At 45.2% G+C, this 24,802-nt stretch overlaps 1 protein-coding gene across 1 annotated transcript in view; it reads right to left on the bottom strand.

Moving 5' to 3' along the window:
* Positions 1-21,005: 21,005 nt before the first annotated feature.
* Positions 21,006-24,802, bottom strand: part of LOC137570477 (apolipoprotein L3-like) — a 93,755-nt gene continuing 89,958 nt past the window's right edge. The window contains exon 4 of the mRNA XM_068279145.1: positions 21,006-21,781. Coding sequence (XP_068135246.1) covers positions 21,029-21,781 — 753 coding nt within the window. The 3' untranslated portion in view covers positions 21,006-21,028. The remainder of the gene's footprint in view (positions 21,782-24,802) is intronic.

Consider the following 24,802-nt stretch of genomic DNA (forward strand, 5'->3'; position numbering starts at 1 on the left):
CAGGTGCAGTGAAAATGGATGCACTAACTGCTGGTATAACAATGTGCAGTCACACAGGTGCAGTGAAAAGGTATGCAGTGACTGCTGGAATAACAATGTGCAGTCACACAGGTGCAGTGAAAAGGTATGCAGTGACTGCTGGTATAACAATGTGCAGTCACACAGGTGCAGTGAAAAGGTATGCAGTGACTGCTGGTATAACAATGTGTAGTCACACAGATGCAGTGAAATGGTATGCAGTGACTGCTGGTAGAACAATGTGCAGTCACACAGGTGCTGTGAAAATGGATGCACTGACTGCTGGTATGTAAAACAGTGTGTGGTCAAGTAGATGCAGTGAAAGGTATGCAGTGACTGCTGGTAGAACAATGTGCAGTCACACAGGTGCAGTGAAAGGTATGCAGAGTCTGCTGGTAGAACAATGTGCAGTCACACAGGTGCAGTGAAAAGGTATGCAGTGACTGCTGGTATAACAATGTGCAGTCACACGGGTGCAGTAAAAAGGTATGTAGTGACTGCTGGTAAAACAATGTGCATTCACACAGGTGCAAAATGGATGCACTGACTGCTGGTATATAAAACAGCGTGCGGTCACACAGATGCAGTGAAATGTATACAGTGACTACTATTATAATACAATGTGCAGCAGTCACACAGGTGCAGTGAAAAGGTAGGCACTGAATGTGCTGGGCCTGGCACAGTATATAGCAAGGGCCAGCTGCGACAGACAGGGCTGTATATGCAGTGTCAGTGGGCCACACAAAAAAAAACACATCACAAGAACATTAGCTTTCAAAAGTGCTTTTCATCAACAAATATCAGCAAGGAGCAAGCTAACAGACCTCCTAACTATCGCTGTCCCTATCTCTCCAATGTCTCTCCCTTCTCTCACTAATACAGCAGCACACAGAGTGAAAAAATGGCAGACGCTGCTGCCTTATATAAGGAGGGGGGGGGGCTCCAGGAGGGAGTGCAGCCTGATTGGCTGCCATGTGTCTGCTGACCTGTGATGTAGAGGGTCAAAGTTTAGCCCAATGATGTAGTATAAGGGGCAGGCCGAACTCGCATAAAGTTTTCGATTCGACGTGAACGCGAACTACATCTTAATCACTCTTACTATAAAGAACCCTTTCCCAAATAAATGGCTAAAATGTTTTTCCTTAATGTGGAACTTTGGGGTTTGGCTGGTAGACTTGTTATACCTAGAGGTTCTACGATAAAATACAGAAAATTGTGTAGTCTGCAGACTCTCTTGTTTGCTGGTTGTCATCCAATCAAATGGGTGACTGCTTTTTAAGTAATTTCCATGACTGTTCATATTATGTGATAGTTATAGTTTTGGTTCTACTGACATTGATAGTGAGTCCTTAAAATCTAGAGAAGGATATTATAACTGTTGTAGGTAACAGGAAAAAAGGGCGCCGGCTGAGGGTGGGCGAAAAGGGCGCCGCCATAGACTCTAATGTATTTATCATTATTACAGTGCCCAAAGCAGAAAAAAGAGTGCCCAATAAATATCATTAACAGCATTAGAACTTTAAAGGTTTTTAAATACGTTATCGTTTTAGAAGCTTGCAACGTTATAGCTTTGTCATATTATTTCATTTTTATGTACAGCTTTTAAGTTATCAAATATATTATTGTTTCTATGTGTAAAAAGGTGTTTCTACTGGGGGAGTGGTAAGGGTTAGGCACCACCAGGAGGGGTGGTTAGGGTTATGCAACACCGGGGGGTGGTTAGGATTAGGCAACACCAGGGGGGTGGCTAGGATTAGGCAACACCAGGGGGGTGGTTAGTTAGGCACCACTGGGGCAGTTAGGGTCAGGCAACACTGGGGGTGTTGATTAGGGTTAGGCACCACTAGGGGGTGGTTAGGGTTAGGCACCACTGAGGTGGTTAGGCAACACTGAGAGGGGGTGGTTAGGGTTAGGCACCACCAGGGGAGGGTTCTGTGTGATAGTAGGGTTGTGTTAAGCAGTATTGTTGAATTACGTAACGATTTTTAATGTTAATATATTTTCGTTATCAACTCCCGTATGTTTTAAAACAGTATTTATAGTTAACCAATTTCGTTAACGATGTTTATTGTTATGGGGTTTTTGTTATCCACCGGTGCCAATCCGTTATCCAGCTGGGCCCTTTTTTTCTGGCGCCCTTTTTTCATGCACCCCTTTAGTAGATTTTGTAGTGAGGTATGGGAATCCACCACGAGTTTTTTCAGCAGATAGATGGCTTGATAGATAATTTCCGACAGGTCCGATTTGATCTCAATCATTTTTCTGATCGATTTTCTCATAGAAGTGAATGGAAATCGATCAGAAAAACGATCAGAAAATCGATCAGAAGTAAATTTGACAAAAAGCTCATCATGTATTCCCAGCATTAGTCTGCTTGTTTTCAGAAAACTGCAGACTTTTTTGTGCGTTATCCTTAGAAAAGGCTTCCCTCTATTTTCATCTTCAAACTTCTAAAGAGACCCTTTCTTTTTTTAGGAGCAGTTTTAACCTCCTTGGGGGTAACCCCGTGTGTAACCCCTGCTGGGCCGATTTATATAATTTTTTTTTCAAACACGCAGCTAGCACTTTGCTAGCTGCGTGTTTGGTCTGATCGCCGCCGCCCGCCGCCAAAGCGCTGCTACCCGCCGCGGATACAGCCCCCCCCCGCACACTCCTTGCGCAGCCTGGCCAATCGCCGCCAGGCTGCGCTATGGAGTGGATCGGGACTCCCTGTGACGTCACGACGTCGATGACGTCACTCCGTTCATCGCCATGGCGACGGGGGAAGCCCTCAAGGGGCAAGCGGCGCCGGCGGCGATCGGAGGGGACGGGCAGACGCCGCGCGGAGGGGGGAAGCATGTAGCTAGCGCTAGGCTAGCTACATGCTAAAAAAAAAAAAAAAGTGAAAAAAAACCCTCCCACGGCTGCGCAGCCGCGGGAATTATACCGCCAGGGGGGGTTAAGGGCTACTCTGTTACTCTGTCTTGATGCAGAATGGAGCTGGATTTAGTAGGGCTGGGCAGGAGGTTTAGGGAATTACTGCTGTACTCCATAAATGACAAGCCATGCCTCCCAACTTCACGCAAACATCCCATTTTAACAGGTACATCTCATCTCAGCGCTTGGCAGTTGGGTGCAGGGCGAGCCGAATGATGGCTATCCCCGCTGCTGCTTAATTCCCCAGCGAGTTAAATACTATTCCCCCTCTGAGTTGTAGCTACTCGGAGGGAGATATAATTTGGGGTCTGGCAACCACTGGAGCCCGAGTTACCGTTACATGGGGTGCGCAGCATAGCATGGCTGCTATGAGGCCGCCCAGCTTCGGCGCCCGACGAAAGTGATTTGTAATTCTAAACTCAAGCATGGGAAAACTTAAAATTTGAGGTGCATGAAATTTAATTTTTATCTTTTTTTATTGACACTGGGAAGAAAAAGAATCTGGGGGAAAGTTGCCTAACTACAAACCATGAAGTCCCCAAGCAAAAATGTTATGGGGCTCCTCCCAGGTTCTACTTAATGTCTCCCCTAAACAAGTGTGGCCAATCTCCCCTTCCTCAGCCCCTCCACCATGACACAGCCAGCCACCCCATAACAAATATTAGGTGCTACCAATTCATGTGTGGACAACATAATTCCTTGTATTTCCCTTCCAAAAAAAGAGTGAGCTCTTTAAAGAGAGTCTGAAGCGATTTAAAAAACCTGTTTTTATTCATCAGGCCACTTCAGCATTATAATCCAGACTGATTTGCTGAAACAGCACGGCAGAACAAGGTCTTAATCACCCCGAAATTCCTGGAGCAAAATTCAGGGCTCCTTCCTGGTAGAGGCAGAGCTTTGTGCAGTAGCTCTGCCTCTGCTCACATCAATCTCCGCGGATCTCCACCTTCTCTTGCCCTTCTCTGTTTTCTTTCACTGAGAGGGGCAGAGAGTGGGGGAGATCTGCAGAGATTGACACGACTGGAGGCGGCAGAGCTACAGCGCAAAGCTCTGCCTCCCCGGGCAGCAAAATCCACAACCTGGAAAGTCTTGGAATTTTGCCATGGGATTACGGGGAGTTAAAGACCTTATTCTGCCATGCTGTTGTGGCAAATCAGATTGGATTATAATGCTGAACTGGCCTGATGAATAAAAACAGGTATTTAAAAACGCTTCAGTCTCTCTTTAACTGTGTAACGAATGGTGTCAGCACACAGAGTATGGCCTCTTGCACACTGCAAGCGATTCCGATTCCGCTTTTTAATCAGTTTTTACATCCGATTCAGATTCCGATTTGCAGTGTGCAGGGAGCAAACTGCAAATCGGAATCTGAATCAGATGTAAAAACTGATTAAAAAGCGGAATCTGAATTGGAATCGCTTGCAGTGTGCAAGAGGCCTATATCTGATTATTGATGATCTGCAGTATCACCAATAATACAAGTATAGCTTGACACAGGACACCTAATGTAGTGTGAGTGTTTGGTGCAACAGTAAGAAAGGTTATCTCCCGAGGAGCGGGAGATACAGACACTACTGCAGCCAAGGATTCCCTGAAGAGCAGGGAATTGGACTGCACCGCAGCCAGTGGACCCCTGAGGTGCAGGTGGCCTCTGACTGTGTAGAAACTAACCTCTTTAAGAGGAGGAGATGGAGACTGTACTGCAGCCAGGGATTCCCTGATGGATTGGAAATCAGACTGTACTGCAGCCAAGGATTCCCTGATGGGCTGGGAATCAGACTGTACTGCAGCCAGTGGACTCCTATGGGGTAGAGTCCACTGACTGGACTGTAGGGAGGTCCTCCTGCGGAGCAGGTAGCCTTTACAGCTAATGGACACCTAGAGAGCTGGTGTCGCAAGGAGTACAGTGAGGCTGCTCACCCAAGGGACGAGTGACAGCCAGAAGTGTCAGACAGGCCAGGTCGGCAACACACGAGTAGATAAAGTACAGAGACAGAAGACTGATACGGTATCTGGGTACAGGCAAGGTTGGCAACGGGTAGACAGATAGGCAAGGTACCGAATCAGTAAGCAGGAGAGTGGTCAGGAAAGCCAGAGATCATAACAGGTAATAGTATAGCACAATCCTAGTCTGAGGTGTGAGGTCCGTGGTCTCAACACCTGGGAACTAGTCTAGAGTATAACAGTAGTAACACAGCAATATCCTAGTCTTAGGTGTGAGGTCCTTGGTCTCAACACCTGGGAACTAGTCTAGAGAATAACAGTAGTAACACAGCAATATCCTAGTCTTAGGTGTGAGGTCCTTGGTCTCAACACCTGGGAACTAGTCTAGAGTATAACAGTAGTAACACAGCAATATCCTAGTCTTAGGTGTGTGGTCCTTGGTCTCAACACCTGGGAACTAGTCTAGAGTATAACAGTACAATAATACAATAGAGGCTAAAGCGGAATCTGACCAAGTGTGAATTCCCAGCTCCAGCTGGTTCTAACACACTGTAAGATCTGACTGAGGTCTGGGTGCTCACACATGAGTATTCGCAACGGCAGACAACCTGCAACTGACAAGCAAGTCCTATACTGTATATACTAGCAGCGCTCCGCAGCGCCGCCCCAGCCACTCAGCCAATCCGGAGTCCAGCTGGGATCAGCTGATCGGCCTGATCAGCTGATTCCCCTTCTGCTGGCATAAAGGTCCTGTCGCCTGGCGCGCGCGCGCGTAGCTTTCCATCTGTGTGCACTAGAAGGACCAGGCGAACCAGTGACATGTTGCTGCGCGGAAGAGGCCTGCCGGCTGGAACGCGGAGATAGCCCCCCTGCCGCTTGCCCGCGCGGCGGTATCTCCGCTATTCATTACAGTACCCCCCCCTGAGGAGTGGACTCCGGACACTTCCCACCCGGCTTCCCAGGGTGTAAGTCATGAAAATCTTTCTTTAATTCTTCCGCATGCATGCGACAATCCGGCACCCAAGTTCTCTCCTCCAGACCATACCCCTTCCAGTGGACCAGATACTGCACAGAATTTTGCACTAAGCGAGAGTCTAGAATCTTCTCGATCTCATACTCAGGTTGGTCGTCGACCATCATGGGGGGGGGGGGGGGGAGAGGAATCCACGTGCACTGCCGGCTTCAACAGAGACACATGGAATGATCTCACACCTCTCATGCTGGCTGGGAGATCAATCGAATAAGTGACATTATTAATCTTTCTGGTCACTGGGTACGGTCCTATAAATCTAGGTCCCAGTTTGGGTGACGGTTGTTTTAAAGCTAAATGCCGAGTAGATACCCACACCATGTCCCCTGGAGAAAACTTCCACTCTACAGACCGCCTTTTATCTGCCTGTTTCTTCTGAGTCTGGAAGGCTTTCCCCAAGTTCCTCTTAACCATTACCCAAATCTCCCTCAATGCTCTCTGCCAATCCTCCAAGGCCGGAAATGGGGTAGATGCCACAGGTAACGGGGCAAACTTGGGTGATCTCCCCAAAACTACCTGAAATGGGGAAAATCCAGAAGAGGAACTCTTCAGATTGTTATGTGCAAATTCCGCAAATGGCAAAAATTTTACCCAATCGGACTGTGCATCTGCCACATAACATCTGAGAAACTGCTCACAGGACTGGTTAACTCTCTCGGTCTGGCCATTGGTCTGTGGGTGGTAGCCTGATGAAAATGAAAGGTCCATATCCAGCTGATGGCAAAAAGCTTTCCAAAACTTTGACAAAAACTGGACTCCCTGATCTGACACCACATTCTCCGGAATGCCATGCAGCCGGAAAACGTGCTGGATGAAGAGATCACTCAACTCCTGGGCCGAGGGGGGTCCTTTCAAAGGAACAAAATGAGCCATCTTACTGAACCTATCTACTACCACCCAAATGACCGTCTTGCCCTCAGACCTGGGGAGTTCTCCTACAAAATCCATTGACAAATGAGTCCATGGTTCATTTGGCACTGGTAAGGGTTGTAGTGTACCCACAGGTGCCTGATGAGAGGGCTTGCTTCTAGCACAAACTGCACACTCTCTCACAAACTGCTTACAATCTGTTGCTAGTGTAGGCCACCAAGCACATCTAGCCAACAAATCCTGAGTTCTGGTGGCCCCTGGATGTCCTGCATTCTTTTGGGAATGGAACAGTTGTAAGAGTTGCAGGCGAAAAGGTAGTGGTACAAACATAACTCCCTCAGGCTTCCCCTCTGGAACATCCTGTTGGTAAGGACTCAGAGTAGCCGTCCAGTCTTTCCAGGTCTCAGTAGCTGCCAGGACTACCTTCTGAGGTAGGATGGTTTCAGGGGTTGAGGGCTGCACTGTCTCGGGCTCGAAACACCTAGATAAGGCGTCAGCTTTGACGTTCTTACTACCTGGTGTATACGTTATAACAAATCTGAATCTTGAAAAGAATAAAGATCACCGGGCCTGACGAGGACTAAGTCTTTTGGCCCCCTCTATGTACTCCAAGTTCTTATGATCCGTATAAACTGTGATAGTATGCTCTGCCCCTTCCAGCCAATGTCGCCACTCCTCAAAAGCTAGTTTAATGGCCAAAAGCTCTCGATTGCCAATATCGTAGTTTTTCTCTGCAGGAGAGAACATACGAGAAAAGTAGGCACACGGGTGAAGTTTGCCCTGGAAACCAGAGCATTGAGACAATACAGCCTCCACCCCAACCTCTGAGGCATCGGCCTCCACTATAAAGGGGAAGGTGACATCCACATGTCTCAAAATGGGTGCAGAACAGAACAGTTTTTTCAGAGTAGAAAAAGCAGAATGTGCCTCTGCTGACCAGTAGTAAGTATCAGCCCCCTTCTTAGTGATACTGGTGAGGGGTGAAACTACAGAGGAGTACTCCTTGATGAATCTCCTGTAGTAATTGGCAAAACCCAAGAATCTTTGGAGTGCCTTCAAACCTACAGGCTGAGGCCACTCCAAAACAGCAGAGACCTTTTCTGGATCCATGGAGAGGCCAGACGTAGAAATAATATACCCCAAGAAGGAAACGGTCGTAACCTCGAAGAGGCATTTTTCCAACTTGGCATATAGAGAATTCTGTCTTAATTTCTTTAACACAAATTTGACATGCTTACGATGTTCCAACAGATTGGGAGAAAAGATCAGTATGTCGTCTAGATACACTAGGACGAATTTCCCCAGCACCTCCCTAAATACCTCATTTATCAACTCCTGGAAGACGGCCGGAGCATTACACAACCCGAAAGGGCATAACCAGATACTCGTAGTGCCCGTCGGGCGTGTTGAAGGCCGTCTTCCATTCATCACCATCTCTAATTCATACCAGGTTGTATGCGCCTCTTAAATCCAGTTTAGAGAAGATCTTGGCACTGGTCACCTGAGCGAACAAATCGTCAATCAAGGGCAATGGTTAACGATTTTTTACTGTAATCTTATTTAAACATCGGTAGTCAATGCAGGGGCAGAGGCCTCCATCCTTTTTCTGTACAAAAAAAAATCCTGCCCCAGCTGGTGAGCGAGAAGGGCGGATAAAACCTTTGGCCAAATTCTCTTTGATGTACTCCTGCATTGCCACTTTTTCAGGTCCTGATAGATTATAAAGGTGACCCCTTGGAGGCATACAACCAGATCTTAAATCAATGTGACAATCGAAAGTACAGTGAGGAGGGAGTTTATCCGTGGATTTAGGACAGAACACATCAGCAAATTCTGCGTACTGTACTGGCACACCCTTAACCTGAATCTTGGTGGCACCCACGGTTACCTTCTCCAAACAGTGATGATGACAATGGGCCGACCAGCTCTTTAGCTGTCCTGAAGCCCAGTCAATCTGAGGGGAGTCAAGTTGTAACCATGGCATACCAAGAATAATGGTGGAGGTTGTCATATGCAGGACAAGGAATTGTAAACTCTCTTTGTGTAGCACCCCGACATTACACACCAACACAGGGGTCTGAGAAAGAGGTTGTCTACTTTACAAAGGAGAGTCATCTACTGCAGTGACCAAAATATGTTGGTCTAAAGGGAGCAATGGGATCCCCAATTTTCTTGCAAAATCATAATCTATAAAGTTAGCCGCAGAACCAGAGTCTATAAAGGCTTCAGTGGAGACAGTCTGACCCTCCCATGTGATAGAACAGGGAAGGAGCAGACGATTATCGTTTAGAGGTAATGACTGCTCGCCTAGGGTATTACCTCTGACTACACTTAGGCGGCAGCGTTTCCCGACTTTTTAGGACAATTCTGAACCTTGTGACCCTCCTCTGCACAGTATAAACAGAGTCTTTCTGATTTCCTGCGATTCTTTTCCACCTGCGTCAGTCTAGAGTGTCCAATTTGCATTGGCTCAGGTGGAGGCGACACAGGTGGAGAGGCGGCGTAGGAGACATATCTTACAGCATGTCTACCCCGGGTCTGTTTTTGATAGCGTAAACGGCGATCTACTGCCAAAGAGATTGCCTCATCAATGGACTTAGGTTCAGGATGTCCTAACATCAAATCAGAAACTGCATCTGATAAACCTGACAAAAAACAGTCTAGAGTATAACAGTAGTAACACAGCAATATCCTAGTCTTAGGTGTGAGGTCCTTGGTCTCAACACCTGGGAACTAGTCTAGAGAATAACAGTAGTAACACAGCAATATCCTAGTCTTAGGTGTGAGGTCCTTGGTCTCAACACCTGGGAACTAGTCTAGAGAATAACAGTAGTAACACAGCAATATCCTAGTCTTAGGTGTGAGGTCCTTGGTCTCAACACCTGGGAACTAGTCTAGAGAATAACAGTAGTAACACAGCAATATCCTAGTCTTAGGTGTGAGGTCCTTGGTCTCAACACCTGGGAACTAGTCTAGAGAATAACAGTAGTAACAAAGCAATATCCTAGTCTTAGGTGTGAGGTCCTTGGTCTCAACACCTGGGAACTAGTCTAGAGTATAACAGTACAATAATACAATAGAGGCTAAAGCGGAATCTGACTAAGTGTGTGAATTCCCAGCTCCAGCTGGTTCTAACACACTGTAAGATCTGATTGAGGTCTGGGTGCTCACACATGAGTATTCGCAACGGCAGACAACCTGCAACTGACAAGCAAGTCCTATATATACTAGCAGCGCTCCGCAGCACCGCCCCAGCCACTCAGCCAATCCGGAGTCCAGCTGGGATCAGCTGATCAGCCTGATCAGCTGATTCCCCTTCTGCTGGCATAAAGGTCCTGTCGCCTGGCGCGCGCGTAGCTCTCCATCTGTGTGCACTAGAAGGACCAGGCGAACCAGTGACATGTTGCTGCGCGGAAGAGGCCGCCGGCTGGAACGCGGAGATAGCCGCCCTGCCGCTTGCCCATGCGTCGGTATCTCCGCTATTCATTACAAACTGATTAAAGTTTCAGGACATAGATTCTATGTCCTAGTTAGCCCCCCTGTGTGTTCTAGGATGTAGAATCTATGTCCTGTATTAATTGCCTGTCTGCCGCCGCTGCGCATGCACGTGGCCATGCACGCTCGTGCACAGTCATGTGAATGGTCAAGTGAAAAAAAACAAGACATGTATCACTAAGATGGCATAGATAATTAAAAAGTTACTGCTGTATCAAAACGACATAGCTAAAGTGTAAAACATGTCAGGAACTTTAAGGTGTAAAAACCATGGAACAAGAACCAGTTAAACATAACATACTCTGTCACTCCCCAAGACAAGTCAGGCCAATTTACCACGCCTACCACCCAACACTCCCTGCACTTGGTTTGCTGGTTAGTGCAGAGGAGCTTTACCTGCTCAAGTTCCGGGTCAGTCATCTCTGCTGTTCATTTTCACCCCAGGCAATCTATATAGCATGCATCTGCTCTGTACTGCTCCCAATACATGTTATGTGAGGTGTGCTGTACAATGTGGTGAACATCAGAGAGGACTGACCTGGCACTGGAGCAGGTAGAGCTTCACTACACAACTCTGCAAATCAAGGCAAGAAAGATGGCCGTGGAGAGGAAAAGAGTGGACACTTCCTTTCCCCCATGAGTGTGGGAGTCATGGGTGCAGTTATTATGCCCCTTGTGGGACATTACTTTATGAACTCTTACAGCCTTGATTTCACCTGATTTTTTTCTTCAGTTGTCTTGGTTGTCCCAACCATGGTAGGAAAGATCCCCTTGCAAGGTGTAGAACAGCTGTGTGTACCTTCTAGCAGTATTACTCTTCCTATTTCACCCAAAATAATATAACTAGGCATGTATAATGTTGAACAAAATGGAGGCAAAACTCAGGCTCATTTATTTCTTGATTTCCAAACCGTAAAATTTCCATAGAAAAAAACTGTAAATTCTTGAGCAGACTTACAAAATACATATTATTCACAAATGATATCACCTTTCAAAAATATTGATGAACATTTAAGCGTGATAATTAGACTAGTAACACTTTTTAAATAATTTTTGAAAACATAATGATTTATCTGTTAAAGCAAACCAGAACTGAAAATAAATTGGCAAATTGTGATTAGCAATTTTTTCTATCATCCTACTTCTAAATAGGATCATTCTAGAATCCCATAGTTTTATTTTGAGCTGAAAAGCTTAAAAAAAAAGTATGTTTAATGTTTTTATTGTCTCAACTAAATGACACAGTTTTTAGCGTTCCGGACCTACCATCTTGAAGTGTTGACCTTTGTTTAAAGGGGAACTGAAGAGAGAGCTATATGGAGGCTGTCATGTTTATTACCTTTCAATCAATACCAGTTGCCTGGCAGTCCTGCTGGTCTATTTCTCTGCAGTAGTATCTGAATAAAACCAGAAACAAGCATGTAGCTAGTCTTGTCAGATCTGACTTTAAAGTCTGTACCACTGAAACAGCTGATCTGCTGAATGCTTGTTCAGGAGCTATGGTTAATAGTATTAGAGGCAGATGATCAGCAGGGCTGCCAGGCAACTGGTATTGCTTAAAAGGAAATAAACATGACAGCCTCCATATACCTCTCTCTTCAGTTCCCCTTTAATATATTCCCTACTTTCAAAAGTGGTTTTATGCCACACAAGAGTTTAATGGTTTGTAATGTAATTAGTTATCAGTGAGAGTTGTGATATACACCAGAAGGCTGAATAAAGACAAAGTGTAATTTGCATATCTGAATTCTTAACCTTGCAGTGAAAAAATCAAAATGGAACACAGCATGGTTTTATGCAGGAATGGGAAGGTACATACACATTTTTATCTTATCATGTCACTTGCTAGCTCAGATTATACTGTTTAACCACTTAATAATAATCTATCACGTGAGAAATATAGAGTTGTTATTGCTGTCCTCCTTCTTTATAATACAGTTTCCTAACTATACTGTTGATGGTTGCCCAGGATACATCCATCTATGCCACTCAGCTGTACCAGTAAGGCAGATAAGCTGTTACAATTATTTTGTGACATATTATTATTATTATTATTATTATTGATTTATAAAGCACCAACATATTCTGTGCACTGATTATCTGCATATTTGTGTTACTGGAGTGAAAGCATAAAGTTACATCAGAATCAGAATCATTTATTTCACCAAGTACAAATGGGAGGTTGTACCCGGAATTGATTTTGGCTCATACAGGTTCTGGAAGGATGGGGGGGGGGGGAGAGGGAATAATGTCTGAATGTACATACACATAGACAATGTAGGGATCAGAACTTGATCCCTATAACAACAATTTTAGCACAAGCTCATACAGATGAGTACCTTCGCTGCAGCTGAATGACACATACTGTTGCTACAGGGACTAGACTGGAGGAGGGTTAACGGCATGCCACATGACGGAGCAGCTTTTGGCAGGTGGGGTAAGAAAGGGAACAATGTCCTTGACCATTGTACACTGGATTTTTAAGCGACTTTGGGGCACACCTGTACACACACCAGATTCTCAACTGAGGCAGCCCCATAGAGTCACCTCAAGTCAAGTTCAGTATAGTGTGTGTACGAAGCATTAAAAGTAAATGGGAACCTGTAAAAAAAAATTCAAACTGAAGGAGACTTTGGAGTCTTCCGAAGCCTCCTCCAGCGGGGGATTCAAACGGGGGACCCAGCGCTGCAATGAGGGGCTGGGATTTGAGCTTTGCCAAAAATGTTTGAGGTCCTCAGCCCTTGAGAACTTGAAGCAGAGGGACACCAAGAGCCACAATAGTGTAATTCGTCTTGGGGACAACAAAATAAATGAGAAGTTAAAATTATACTTACAAACCAAGGGTTACCAATAGGCAACCACTGTATAGGCAGGTGGGGAGAACAATCCTGACCCCACTCAGGAATAAAAAGTCGCTCTCTGTAGACAGGAAAATAGGGTAACAACCCTCCACCCAGGGTGGACTCAATGTAGTGTACAAGATACAGAGGCGCCAAAAGAATAAAAGCTAATTAAATGAACTTAAAAAACCAACTGGTTAAACAGAGGAGGCAGCGGTGGTCTTACCCCCTCCAAACAGACACAGGCAAGGACTGCGATTCAGACAGTCAACAATTTATTCGGAACTCCAAAAAACAATGCAACGCGTTTCACGGGCCATACATCCCGCTTCCTCAGGCAAAATACAGTAGGAGTCACAGCTGCAGAAAATACACAAACAGACAACCAGAGGCATAAAATCGTCAAAGTGCTGATATGAATATGTAAATTTACATTTTGCATTACATTTTAGTGACAAGTTGTGCACGGGTTATAAATATTAGTTTCAAACTGATAGTAGTCTCAAAGGTATGCTTGACAGCTACAGAATGGGTAGGGGGAATGTTAAAGGTGCATTGTGCTGAACAGAGTAAGACCAAAGATAAATACAAACAAATATGCAAATACATAAAGTAAAAATTGGCTGGGTTTGCTGCCGGTTGTTGCGGACATCATGCAGAACAACAGTGAATAGTGGGTGAGATTGGGAGAAAGGGTTGACGTGGTCTAGAGGAGAAGGAGGAACGGAGGGTGTTGGAATGGCTAAAAAACAGGTGGGGTGTTTTTGGCAGCAAGTAAACAAGGGTATAAGGAGAAGGCAGACTTACCATCTGTATTATATCAGCGAGCTCGGCGCCTCTGTAATGCCAGAGGACACCTGAGTTCATTAAGTAGCATGGATCAGTATGAGGAATGTGAGAGTACTTCCGGGCGGAAGTGTGTCATAGAGGGGCGGGGCCATCATGTGTGTATACTTTGTAAATTTTGTAAATAAAGTTGAAGAAGAAGAAAAAAAAAATTCTGGGTCCAAGGGCGGTGGTGAAAACTGCTGAAATTAATTAACCCTCCTGGCGGTTTGCAAAAAAATCGCCAGGGGGCAGCAAATCTTTTTTTTTAAATTTTTTTTTTTTTTTTCATGTAGCGAGACAAAGTCTCGCTACATGATAGCCGCTGCTCAGCGGCATCCCCCCAGCCCCTCCGATCGCCGCCGGCGATCGGAGATCCGGAGATCCCGTTCAAAGAACGGGATCTCCTGGAGGGCTTCCCCCGTCGCCATGGCGACGGGCGGGATGACGTCACCGACGTCATCGACGTCGTGACGTCAGAGGGGACTCCGATCTGCCCCATAGCGCTGCCTGGCACTGATTGGCCAGGCAGCGCACGGGGTCTGGGGGGGGGGCGGCCGCGGCGAGAGGAATTGCGGCGGATCGGCGGGTAGCGGCGGCGATCGGGCACTGCACGCAGCTAGCAAAGTGCTAGCTGCGTGCAGCAAAAAAAAAATTATGCAAATCGGCCCAGCGGGGCCTGAGCGGTGCCTTCCGGCGGCATAGCCCGAACTCAGTTCGGGCTTACCGCCAGGAAGGTTAAATTGTTGGAGTCTACTGTTTTGAAGTATGTTTTGGTTTGTATGGAGTTGTTTACTATGGAAATACACAGTACACAAAGGTTGATCCCTACAGAAGTATGTTAAAAATTAACTTTTGTTCTTTTATTATTAAAATAATTTTTTATTTTTATTTTCTCATAGTACATATAACCAGGGTAGGTCCAAAGTACTATCGGAAGCACCTATATAGATTTGACTCTTTTTGTATAATCGTGCTTCTGGACCTAAAAACCCTGGAGCAATTTTGCCTTATCTTCCTACATATAGATAAAAACCCTCCACCAATCCGACATGTTTCAACCCCTTAATTGGGGTCGTCATCAGGGAAAAGAAAAGTGCTTAGTGCAAAGGTTGCATGTGCATTAGGAAAGGTAAAGCATCATATATACATCTGGTAAAGAAAACAAAAAAGTGAGAGCAATGTGTTCTCCTGCTTTGTCAGCGTTAAAGTGAGTATTCACCTGGTCTGTTTATATACTCCCTATGGGGGGCGGGTACTGTAAGAGCCGGCCCCACCCGTTTTTATAAACGTTCTCATTGGTCAGTTTTCCTCTCAATCAATATTCCTGTATCTCCATTGGTTCACATACTGTTTTCCATTATCTCTCAAACAGCCATAAAAATTAAGTTCCATACCTCCAAACTTCCTGTACCTATTGTCCATATCATCAGTTATAGTCCTTTCAAATCCCGTGCTTCTATCTACATGCCAAGTCAAAAAATCCCATATATCGTCTTATCATCCATAGACTAACATTGAAAGGTTCTGATTGGTGGATTTCTTACCATGTGACCCATTTCCTATTCGAGTCCTCCAATCCTTGTATCTGTAGCAGCGTTGCCATAGCAACTCAGTCACGAGGACTTGCCACCCTATCAAATACTTCCATGGAGCGGACCATATAGTCACTCCTCCGCTCCACGTCAGCAGTTCATTCCGGCGCTGCACTCCGCAGCGTTACCATGGTAACCTAGCAAGACGGGGAGCGAGCGTCCTCTTTGCTCCTCCTCCCCGCTCTCACGGCGCATACATCATTACCTCCTTTGTTTACAAACTGACGTGGCTTGGCTTTCCCCATCTCCCGGAAGCAATGTAGCCACCCTGGCACGCAAGCTGTCATTTAGACTGATTCAGACATTTCCATTAGATTGCTAGCACCTAGGTCTCCCGTAAATCAGTGAGTAGCATAATATATAAAAGATTTCTTGCCAACTTGTAATAATATAGTGATGGCTAATGCATTTGATATAAATATAAACCAATGATTGGGGTGATCATGCTAAAAGAAGAAAGAGATGTACTAGCAATCTAATGGAAATGTCTGAATCAGTCTAAATGACAGCTTGCGTGCCAGGGTGGCTACATTGCTTCCGGGAGATGGGGAAAGCCAAGCCACGTCAGTTTGTAAACAAAGGAGGTAATGATGTATGCGCCGTGAGAGCGGGGAGGAGGAGCAAAGAGGACGCTCGCTCCCCGTCTTGCTAGGTTACCATGGTAACGCTGCGGAGTGCAGCGCCGGAATGAACTGCTGACGTGGAGCGGAGGAGTGACTATATGGTCCGCTCCATGGAAGTATTTGATAGGGTGGCAAGTCCTCGTGACTGAGTTGCTATGGCAACGCTGCTACAGATACAAGGATTGGAGGACTCGAATAGGAAATGGGTCACATGGTAAGAAATCCACCAATCAGAACCTTTCAATGTTAGTCTATGGATGATAAGACGATATATGGCGTTTTTTGACTTGGCATGTAGATAGAAGCACGGGATTTGAAAGGACTATAACTGATGATATGGACAATAGGTACAGGAAGTTTGGAGGTATGGAACTTAATTTTTATGGCTGTTTGAGAGATAATGGAAAACAGTATGTGAACCAATGGAGATACAGGAATATTGATTGAGAGGAAAACTGACCAATGAGAACGTTTATAAAAACGGGTGGGGCCGGCTCTTACAGTACCCGCCCCCCATAGGGAGTATATAAACAGACCAGGTGAATACTCACTTTAACGCTGACAAAGCAGGAGAACACATTGCTCTCACTTGTTTTCTTTACCAGATGTATATATGATGCTTTACCTTTCCTAATGCACATGCAACCTTTGCACTAAGCACTTTTCTTTTCCCTGACGACGACCCCAATTAAGGGGTTGAAACATGTCGGATTGGTGGAGGGTTTTTATCTATATGTAGGAAGATCAGGCAAAATTGCTCCAGGGTTTTTAGGTCCAGAAGCACGATTATACAAAAAGAGTCAAATCTATATAAGTGCTTCCGATAGTACTTTGGACCTACCCTGGTTATATGTACTATGAGAAAATAAAAATAAAAACTTATTTTAATAATAAAAGAATAAAAGTTAATTTTTAACATACTTCTGTAGGGATCAACCTTTGTGTACTGTGATTAGAATCAGACTTGTGAATTGTACTATGGAAATAGTAAGGTCGAGGTAGTTGATTGTGGTAGGGTGGTGTTGGGCAGTAAATTCAATTTTACTGCCCAACACCACCCTTGGACCCAGAATACACCATATAGCCAGTTTAAAAGGATTTTTAGAAACTGTTCCGATATCAATGACTACAATACTCAATCCGATATTCTTGCAAAAAAATTCTGAGAGAAAATACCCCAAGAAGCTGATCCGCGATGCACGGCATAAGGCCAAAATCCAACCATCCACTACAAAAACCATCTCCAATCCTACCACTGACAATAACCCTCAAACTAGATTCATCACAAAATACTGCAAAGAACACTCAATCATTAGATCTATTTTACATAATCGCTGGGAAATCCTGCTCCAGGACCCCTACCTTAAACCCTTATTACCTACCCGACCGCAAATCACCTATAGGAGAGCACCCAACCTCCGCGGCCTGTTAGCTCCCAGTAAACTTCGCAACCATCCTCCCTCCACCTCTTCCAGTACACTTCCCCCCGGCTCCTGGGCCTGTAACCACACCCGCTGTTTAGCCTGTCCTTTCATTACCAACACCGTCAGCTTCAGTTCTCACACCACAGGTACTCAATACCAAATAAAAAAACATATCTCATGCCATTCCAAATTTATCATCTATCTCATTTCCTGTTCTTGCCGTCTCCAGTATATTGGCAAAACCACACAAGAAGCCCGTAGTAGGATAGGACAACACAAAAGGAATATCCTCAAACACTTCCCTTTGCACAGTGTCTCACGTCACTTTCACCACGCACACGACGGCACCCCTGACACTTTCACCATCACTCTCATTGATCAGATCAACGACAGTGCCCCGGCGGCCTCTGTTACCCTAAAAGAACTGGAAATGTATTGGATACAGACCCTCAGGACTTTGGTTCCTGAGGGTCTTAATGAAGTACTAGAAAGAATACATATGAAAAATACCGCCAGGGGGAAGCGCAGCAGTTTTTAAAAAAAAAAAAAATTTTTTAATCATGTAGCGAGCCGAGGGCTCGCTACATGATAGCCGCTGCTCAGCGGCATCCCCCCGCCCGCTTCGATCGCCTTCGGCGATCACCAATCAGGAAATCCCGTTCAAAGAACGGGATTTCCTGGAGGGCTTCCCCCGTCGCCATGGCGACGGGGCGGGATGACGTCAGCGACGTCGGGACGTCATTGGGAGACCCGATCCACCCCTCGGCGCTGCCTGGCACTGATTGGCCAGGCAGCGCTCGGGGTCTGGGGGGGGGGGGGGGCGCGCGCCGCACCGGATAGCGGCGATCGGGCGCGCGGCGGCGGCGATCGGGGTGCTGGCGCAGCTAGCAAAGTGCTAGCTGCATCCAGCAAAAAAAAAAATTATGTAAATCGGCCCAACAGGGCCTGAGCGGCACCCTCCGGCGGCTTACCCCGTGTCACACACGGGGTTACCGCCAAGGAGGTTAAAGGAGTTCTTTCGCGAAAAAAGTAGGCAGTTAAAAAATGTGACAGATGACAGGTTTTGGGCCAGTCCATCTTTTTAAAGAGGAACTCCAGTGAAAATAATGTAATAAAAAAAGTGCTTCATTTTTACCATAATTATGTATAAATGATTTAGTCAGTGTTTGCTCATTGTAAAATCTTTCCTCTCCCAGATTCACATTCTGACATTTATTACATGGTGACATTGTTACTGTGGGCAGGTTATGTATCTGTTTCTAGCTGTTCTGGCTGTTAGACAGTTGTAAACAGCCATTTCCTGTGTGTGAACATTGTTACAGTTGCCAGGAGTACCGCGGTATTCAGAGCCTCTAGTGGGAGTGGTTTCAGCACAAAATCAGTCACACAGCGCCCCCTGATGGTCTGTTTGTGAAAATCATTCTATTTCTCATGTAAAAGGGGGTATCAGCTACTGATTGGGATAAAGTTCAATTCTTGGTTGGAGTTTCTCTTTAAGGGGCATTCTCAAGGCTTTCTTTGTTTTCAACAGCATTTCCTGAACAACAGTTGCAAAATTTAACTGACATAATAGTGTGCAAGTGATTAGGGAGGCCAGCTGGTATCTTGCTATTTTGGCAGTTAAACTGTTGTTCAGGAAATGCTGTTGAAAACAAAGAAAGCCCTGAGAATCCCCCTTAAAAAGATGGACTGGCCCAAAACCTGTCATCTGTCACATTTTTTAACTGCCTACTTTTTTCGCGAAAGAACCCCTTTAAGCACTTTACCTAATCCGTTCAGTCTTTTAATAGTCCTCTCTTTTATCCTTCTAATAATGTATATGCTTATTCTAATTTTATGATATACAACTTTTATTTAGATTTTTATACATTTTATGCACTTTACATGTCTTTCTACCATTTTTATGTTGAATACTTGTATATTTGTTTGTATTTATCATTGGTCTTACTCTGTTCAGTACAATGCAACTTTTTACATCCCCCTTATCCATTCTAAAGTGGTCAAGCATACCTTTGAGACTTCCATCAGTTCGAAACTAATTTTTCTAACCTTTTCCTTTTTTTTTTTTTTTCCCTTCTTCAAATTTATTTACAAAATTTACAAAGTATACACACATGATGGCCCCGCCCCTCTATGACACACTTCCGCCCGGAAGTACTCTCACATTCCTCATACTGATCCATGCTACTTAATGAACTCAGGTGTCCTCTGGCATTACAGAGGCGCCAAGCTCGCTGATATAATACAGATGGTAAGTCTGCCTTCTCCTTATCCCCTTGTTTACTTGCTGCCAAAAACACCCCACCTGTTTTTTAGCCATTCCAACACCCTCCGTTCCTCCTCCTCCTCTAGACCACGTCAACCCTTTCTCCCAATTTCACCCACTATTCACTGTTGTTCTGCATGATGTCCGCAACAACCGGCAGCAAACCCAGCCAATTTTTACTTTATGTATTTGCATATTTGTTTGTATTTATCATTGGTCTTACTCTGTTCAGCACAATGCACCTTTAAAGAGAACCCGAGGTGTGTTTAAAGAATATTATCTGCATACAGAGGCTGGATCTGCCTATACAGCCCAGCCTCTGTTGCTATCCCAAACCCCACTAAGGTCCCCCTGCACTCTGCAATCCCTCATAAATCACAGCCGTGCTGTGAGGCTATGTTTACATCTGTAGTGTCAGTCTCAGCTGCTCCCCCGCCTCCTGCATAGCTCCGGTCCCTGCCCCCGTCCCTTCCCTCCAATCAGCAGGGAGGGAAGGGATGCAGGCGGGGACTGGAGTTCTGCAGGAGGCGGGGAGAGCAGCAGACTGACACTATAGAGATAAACACAGCCAGCTCTGACAAGCTGTTTGTCAGCAGCATGGCTGTGATTTATGAGGGATTGCAGAGTGCAGGGGGACCTTAGGGGGGTTTGGGATAGCAACAGAGGCTGGGCTGTATAGGCAGATCCAGCCTCTGTATGCAGATAATATTCTTCAAACCCACCTCGGGTTCTCTTTAACATTCCCCCTACCCATTCTGTAGCTGTCAAGCATACCTTTGAGACTACTATCAGTTTGAAACTAATATTTATAACCCGCGCACAACTTGTCACTAAAATGTAATGCAAAATGTAAATTTACGTATTCATATCAGCACTTTGACGATTTTATGCCTCTGGTTGTCTGTTTGTGTATTTTCTGCAGCTGTGACTCCTACTGTATTTTGCCTGAGGAAGCGGGATGTATGGCCCGTGAAACGCGTTGCATTGTTTTTTGGAGTTCCGAATAAATTGTTGACTGTCTGAATCGCAGTCTTTGCCTGTGTCTGTTTGGAGGGGGTAAGACCACCGCTGCCTCCTCTGTTTAACCAGTTGGTTTTTTAAGTTCATTTAATTAGCTTTTATTCTTTTGGCGCCTTTGTATCTTGTACACTAACTTGAGAACTTGAGTTCGACATTCCTGGTTTAGGGAAAGCTGAAATATGGTTTCTCGGATCTAAACATTTCTGCAACAAATTTTGTTTTTTCAAAATTTATATTTTCAACATTATATTGCAGGGCATCATGGATTTTTATCAGATAGTGAGCTTGCTCTCTTATTTGTGCTGCTTCAATTGTTTTGGCGCCTTTTTGTAGCTCTCTAGCTGCTTTTGCAACAAAGAGAACATCAATGATAATAAACAGAGCAGATAAGACGCCAGTAACAACACGAAGGGCTCGTGCCCCCTGGGCTGCTAGTTCAAATCCACGAGCAACAATAGTTGACATTGTTCCCAGGCCCAGCTGGGCCAGTCTGCTTAAAAGAACACTCAGGTGTTCAACCATACTTGTGATGTTTTTTGCAAGGGTTTGCATAGTTTTAATCAACTCATTTACTGCAGCTATACTCTTCCTGGCCCTTTTGCATTTTTTTTTCATATTTAGGATATCAAGTATAGAAGCAAGTGAACCAGTGAATCCACCAGCTGAAGCAACACTGATTCCAACACTGCTGACAATGAGAGATGCACCCAATGTCACTGGAGCCAGACACACACCTACGATGGTGGTGATTCCACCTGCAATTCCAAGTGAACTTCCAACAACATTGGTGATGGTGGCTCCTTTATGGAACTTGTCTATGTCATCAGCAATACTGAACAGTCCATTAACACACTGTGAAATGGCGGTCCCCAGAAGTGATGCTTGGTCTTCATACTGTTGCACCAACCTTATGATCTATTCACAATAAAAAAAAAAAAAAAAAAAAGGAAGAAAAGCATCTTTAATACAAAATATTGGTAATCAAAACAAACGAAAGGATTTACAAATTGCTTGACAGAACAATGAAATGCTGATGAATTGTGCATTAAAGCAAAACTGAAGCGAAAGTAAACTTATGAGATAATGAATTGTATGTGTAGTACAACTAAGAAATAGAACATTAGTTGCAAAGAAACAAGTCTCACATTGTTTTCCAGTACATGAAGAGTTAAAAAAAAACCTTCAGTTGTTATCTATGCAAAAGAGCTTCTCTGAGCTATTCCACCCAACTTAGGTCCAATATAGTCCTGTTTTCTTAAGCACTTAAACCGCCAAGAAACAACGAGGCAGCTTGCGATAAGGTTTTACTGCAGGAAAGTTCAAAGGGTCATTATTTCAGCTTTGTTTTGTAGCTTAAATGAGAGAATGTGCTTTTAAAAATGAAAATGTAACAAAATGATGCAATGCTATAAAAAAAAAGCTATAAAACTGAAAATAAAAATACAAGACTTTTTTCTTTGCTACTTAATGTTCTATATATTATCCGTACAGTATATCATAAGTGTTTTTTTGGGTTTCAGGTTCACTTTAAAGTGGAAATATAGTCAAAATGTATCCTGTTCTCTAATGTATTAACCATCCCATAAAAACCTGAGAAGACAAACAGATGTATTCATAAAGTGTTAACACACTGTCATTAACTTTACTGGGAAGGTTATCACTTGTGGAAGATTTCCAGATTGTTCTTTGCGCGCTTTAATCGCGCATGCGCAGTACTTTCACGCCGGCCGCCGTGATGACGCGAGGCGGCCGGCGTGTGACGTAATCCGCGTCATACGCGGAAGCTGCAGCCCGACACTCTACCGAGTGTCGCCCGGGCTGCGGCCTGTCAGCCATTCCGGAGCGGGGAGAAGGAGAGGAGCCAGGACGCCGGCGTGGGACCTCCCGACCAGCACTGGGCTGGAGAAAGCCCCTGGTGAGTACAACTTTCCTTTTTTTTCTGAGCTCGGAGTCCCTTTAATATAGAGAATGCCTGAACGGTTTGCCGGCGAACGGTTCCAGGCAAACTTTGTGTGGTTCGCGTTCGCATGCGAAGTTTGGTTCGCCCCCATGCACCATTAGGGTCAACTTTGACCCTCTACATCACAGTAAGCAGGCCTGTTGTAGCCAATCAGGCTACACTATCTCCTGGAGCTACCCCACCCCCTATATAAGGCAGGCAGCGAAGGCCATTATAGTCACTCGTGTCCCTGTAGTAATTAGTGAAGGGAAAGCTGCTGGTAGACTCTCATAGGGAAAGGTTCGTTAGGCTCTTGTAAGCTTGTTAGCTTGCTCCTGGCTGATTGTTATTCCTAAAATAGCACCCCACAAGAGCTCTTTTGAGAGCTAATCTTGTTCTTGTGTTTTTTTTTTCCTTCTTTCCTTCCCTCTCCTTTCTCTCTCTCTCTCTCTCTGATTTTGTTTTCCAGGGATTTGTAGGCTGTCAAAAGCAAGCTCACATACATTGGCCAGGAATCGAACCCAGGTCAACTGCTTGGAAGGCAGCTATGCTCACCACTATACCACCATTGGCCGGGAATCGAACCCAGGTCAACTAACATTACAGGCTGAAGCCAGCCATTTCACTCATCTCTTCAACTACAAGAAAGGCCCAGGAGTAGTCTTAGCTACCGTAATATCTATGTTACGGCAGGGCCCTTATTACACTTTCTCTTACAGAGCTATGAAAACCGTTTTGCCCATGCGATAAAGCGAGGTGCAAAAATTAAATCATGCCTAGCAGGGGATGGTTTCAATCCATCAACCTCTTGGTTATGGGCCCAGCACACTTCCGCTGCACCACCCTGCAGACTGCCTACATTTGTATACAATCTTCAAGTTTAAGAAGGGTACATTAGTTGAAATAGTTACACTACAATCTATGTTACAGCAAGGCCCTAATGACACTTTCTCTTAAGGGGCTATGGCCGCTGATTGGCCCATGTGGTAAGGCAAGGTGTAAAAAACAAAGTAAACCTAGCACAGAATGGTTTCAATTCACCAACCTCTGTGTTATGGGCCCAGCACACTTCCACTGCACCACTCTGCTGCCACACAGTGAATGTTTCATTGTAGGAAAAAGTGGTGTTAAACTTCTTGGACCAGACTTACTTCCTCCCTCCAAAAGACACACATACATCCCCATAAAATCATTTAGCAGCAACTACTTACACAGTCTCTGTGGCACAATCAGTTAGCACATTTGGCTGTTAACCGAAAGGTTGGTGGTTCAAGCCCACTTAGGGATGGCCTTGCCTTTTCGGTTCAACAGTTGTCCGAATAGAACTCCAGATAGCCATTTAGCAGCAACTACATACATAGTCTCTGTGGCACAATCAGTTAGCACATTTTGGCTGTTAACTGAAAGGTTGGTGGGTCAAGCCCACCCAGGGATGGCCTTGCCTTTTGTGTTCAACAGTTGTCCGAAGAGAACCACTTAAGGACCGGCTGAGTTCTTCAGCCCCCAGCACAGATCAGGTGGCAGGCAGGGCGATCAGACTTCCCCCCTTTTTTTCCCACTAGGGGGATGTGATGTTGGGGGGGTCTGATCGCCGCTGTGCCTAGCAGGGGGGGGGCACCTCAAAGCCCCCCTCTGCAGCGCTATTCCCCCCTCCCCCTCCTTCCCTCCCTCCCCCTTGCAATATAGGCGGTACAGGACAGCGCTCCATCCTGTACCGCCTCAGATAGGCGTCAGCCTATCAGATGGCAGCGATCTCCAGCTAATTTAGAGGCCGGAGATCGCGGATCTCCTTTACGGCACTGCTCTGACAGCAGCGCGTACAATGTAAACAACGGGGATTACGATCGGAGGCTCGCAGGCTGTTCACAGAGCCCCCCGCCGTTAACTGGCAGGAAATGGCCGCTCGATATATATATACTCTAGTTAGTCAGTCTTGCTTTTTGTAATTATATTATATATTATTGTAATATTTTGAAGTAACATCTTATTGTATATTT

The sequence above is a fragment of the Hyperolius riggenbachi genome, chromosome 4, assembly GCF_040937935.1.
Source record: "Hyperolius riggenbachi isolate aHypRig1 chromosome 4, aHypRig1.pri, whole genome shotgun sequence".
NCBI classification, from domain to species: Eukaryota; Metazoa; Chordata; class Amphibia; order Anura; family Hyperoliidae; genus Hyperolius; species Hyperolius riggenbachi.